The 3,852-nt window shown below is 33.0% G+C and overlaps 1 protein-coding gene across 1 annotated transcript; it reads left to right on the top strand.

Moving 5' to 3' along the window:
• Positions 1–1,227: 1,227 nt before the first annotated feature.
• On the top strand, positions 1,228–2,643 carry LOC124846897 (NAC domain-containing protein 83-like). The gene is made up of 3 exons (XM_047324270.2): positions 1,228–1,466; positions 1,855–2,111; positions 2,273–2,643. The coding sequence occupies exons 1-3, from the start codon at positions 1,283–1,285 to the stop codon at positions 2,471–2,473; spliced, it is 642 nt and encodes a 213-aa protein (XP_047180226.2). The 5' UTR covers positions 1,228–1,282; the 3' UTR covers positions 2,474–2,643.
• Positions 2,644–3,852: the final 1,209 nt, after the last annotated feature.

Genomic DNA, 3,852 nt, shown 5'->3' with positions numbered 1-3,852 from the left:
TTACAAATGGAGTGAAGTAAATGTATTCTCTTTCATGTTGTAGACTTTGTTTTATGTTGTATTTGTATTGTTAAATTATAAAATAACAATTGACAACAATTAAGGAAGAAGATAAATATAATAACATCCACACCATCTAAGTAAGAGAAAAAATTAAATAATAAGATTTCAATTAAAAAGTATGAATTTTCTTAGTACTCAATAATAACAAAAATTTATTAGAGTTAAGTAAATATATCTAAATTTATGACTTAATTAAAACCTAATTAAGGTTTAATATTAATTATACATGCTAAACTTTTACATAAATTTGGCATATTTTTTAAGTTTTACAAAAAATTAAAAACTTGCTTAAATATTTTATAATTATTTTTATTCAAATTTTATTTTATTTAATAATTTTTAAAAAAAAAATTTCTTGTATCAACAATATTAGATAATTCTTAATTTTCTTTCAACTAAATTCACCATTTGTAATGGAAATAACGTTTTAACTAGATGTAGTATGTACAGATACTAACATATTTTATTTTAAATTAATTTTAAATATAAAATTATAATCTTATAATATTATTTATTAAAATTTTTTTATTAGATCTATTAAATGATTTATAAATATTTTCATTCATTCTACACTCTATTTCTTTAATTCAAAGAATCTTATTTTTCACTCAAACATATCTTTTTAATGTAGAAATACTTTCATTCATTTTACACTCTATTTCTTTAAATTTAAAGAATCTTATATTTCACTCAAACACATATTTTTAATCCAAAGACACGTTAAAGATGTGAAAATATTATTTTTCTATAAACGAAAACTGCCATTTCAAAGGTGTCACACATTTTGAGCAGTGTAAGGGGTCCAGAGTCAATTGACTGAAATCAAACAAAGTTATTCATTCACTCACGTCACCTACAGTACAGTACTACATTAGTTGTAATTTGTCCAGAGTGCATCTTTCTAAAAAACAATTAATACTAAATCCAAACTAATTTAATTTTCTGTACTTTTTTTTAAAACTTACCAAGTGCATCATAATTCATCTAAAAAAAAGAAAAAAATAGATAGGAAAATGGTCCATTCCTTGGAAAGTCAAATAGAAGCCAAGATTTGTAACCATGTACGTAGTTTCACATGTTTTTCTCTCTCCACATCTTGTGTCTCTCTCTTAGTCAAACACATCCCCCACACTGCATGCTTCACATCTATAAATTGATTTCTTTCATCACAAGTCCTTCATCTGTCCAAAGCCAAAAGGACTTTGGTGTGGCCTCACTCATGGAAGTGTTAAACCCAGTTGGAGGCGATACCTATAGGCTCCCTGTTGGGTACAGGTTCGACCCCACCGATGAAATTCTTGCAGGCTACTACCTCAGGAAGAGGATCATGGCACACCCACTTCCCAATGATCTCATCCAAGACTATGATGTTCACCAGACTGAGCCTTGGGAGCTCCCAGGAGGTTCGTCTGAAACATACAGCACAAATCTCCCTTTCCATCTTTTCTTCTTTTTCTGGTTTTTTAATCTCAGATCTTTTGTCTTTCTGATGATTCCCAAAGACATACCTATTAATTTTAGTCTCACAAATAAAAGTTTTCATCGGTTTTCTTTGCAGAAATTAAATTCAGGTTTTGTTTTTCACCAGTTTAATCAGTGTTTGCTGTTGTTAACTGAGTAACATGGTTGGATTTTGGTGATTTTTTGTCAGTGGACAATGTGTCCGAAAAAGATCCGATTTTTTCAAGCCCCGGAGTGATCTAAACAAGGGGATCAAAATGGAGTTTTTGGTGTTTTGTGTTTGGTTTGGTTGTTTAAAATATGTGTGTTTGTTTTTGTTGTTTTCTGTAGGTGGGAAGTACATGAATTGGCAGAGGTTTTTCTTCTACGATGTGAGGAGCCGTGTGTTGGGAAACCCTGAGAAGAGAGATGCTGGGAAAGGGCAATGGGAAATGGTGGAGAAAGATGAAGAGGTTGGGTTTTCTGACGAACAAGTCATTGCAAAGAAGAGTGTTCTGGTTTTCTGGAAAGCCAAGGGTAGCTCTCTTGCCAAAACAAAATGGGTGATGCATGAGTTTCGTCTTGCCCTAAAGTCAAATCCATCAAAGGTAAACAACACAACAGTATCCATCCACCACCTTTCTTACAACACTCGATTTCTTTCTCACTTTGCTTCATCTTTTGTTATCACTTTAGCACATTTAAATGGTTATATATGTTTGATGTTTGGTTTGTGGGTTGTGTTACTGAAATTTGAAGTGTAACGTAGATGTCAACCTTGGCTGTGTGCCGCATATTCGAGAGGAAAAACTCAAAGAGGGCAAAGAAAGCAAGAGTGTGTGAAGGGGTGAGGTCTAACAGGAGCAATATTGAAGAAGCTAAGGATGTCACAGCCACTGTCATTGATTTCACAGTGGAGTGTGGCACTGAGACTGGTCCTCCTCCTCCTCCTCCTCCTGGGACCCCCTAGTGAAACTGCATAGTTAGTTAGGTTTTAAGTTGCTCCAAAAATCTTTTGTAAGATTTCAATTGTGACGCCCCATAGGCACCAAAACAACTTTTATCCATCTTTCTGCCGTGCATCATCTGTGTATATGGGCTCATAAATTTACTTAATAAGAAGCAACTGTTTATTATTCACCGGTAACGTCTTATTTTATTTCATTTTTGTCAAATTCAGAATACTCATCATGCTCCTCCACCCCGAATAACGTTGACTGTTGCTTAGGATTATCAATCCAAAGAATACATACAAAAGGGGCATCCAAACAAAGTAGGAAAGAGGTTCTCTATTATCTAATCACAACCTTTATGAAAAAACAATAAGCGATACCCTATGTATGGGTAAGCAAGCAAGCATACAAGCCTCACAACAAGGATGGTAGTGCCTAAGTTTTTGAAGCATCTGCACATGGATTTGATTCGCATCCTTCTTTCCATAGAACTCAATGCTCCATTTATGAAATTCTTCCTTTCACGTTAAGGAGGACAAGATTATTCTTCTTGGTGAAAGTGATAAGGAAAATCGATATTTGAACATCTTCGAGTATATATATATATATATATATGGTTCAAGGAATAAAACTAGATTTTAATTATTGTATCCTATAGTTGTTTAAATGGTTTACTTAAAAAATGCATGTTAGTTATAATGATTGATGGCCCCTTTAGTCCCCGAAAAATTAATTACGATCTGTCTATGTCTGTTAATAAGTATTCGACAGGATGAGAATATTTGAATTATAAAACATGGCGTTGGTCAAGTAGGTGAAGGGGTGAAGGCACAAAATATTCTTATATGATTCTCCCGCAAGCTCAGATAACGCAACCCCTGCATTCAGAATAAGATTCTTCCCAATAATGCCCACGCTGTTACCCTTTTTTAAATATTGTTTCCGTAGATCAAACTTCAAACCATCTCTGCTATCTCAATCGTTTTCCTTCTTATATAAATATATAAACTTTCTAACCAAATATTTAGTATAACACACATAATTAGATATGGGAATATTATTGGCCAAAAACCTGGAAATCCCATCAACTTCTTTCACATTGAATCCCATTCCCCTTGCAAGTGGTGCTGGACCACCCTCATTTCTTTTCTGTAAATGGTTGTTTCAAATTAATTCTTATCTTTTTATGATGATTTAATAAATAACCTCCTTATAGGTATTTGATAAATGAGGTGTGCATATAATACCGCAGCTTTGTCATCGATCGTACTGTAGTATAGTATCCTTGGGATGCTGTGATACAATTTTTAACAAAGACTGACACTTTTAACAAATATTTTATTTTTTGTATTATTCACGAATTAAACTCCTGGTCACATCTGAACCATTGTATTGA

Source organism: Vigna umbellata, chromosome 3 (genome assembly GCF_029865625.1).
Source record: "Vigna umbellata cultivar VRB3 chromosome 3, Vumbellata_1.0, whole genome shotgun sequence".
NCBI classification, from domain to species: domain Eukaryota; kingdom Viridiplantae; phylum Streptophyta; class Magnoliopsida; order Fabales; family Fabaceae; genus Vigna; species Vigna umbellata.
Note: the sequence above shows the minus strand (reverse complement) of the source record. Positions and strands in the feature narration are given on the sequence as shown.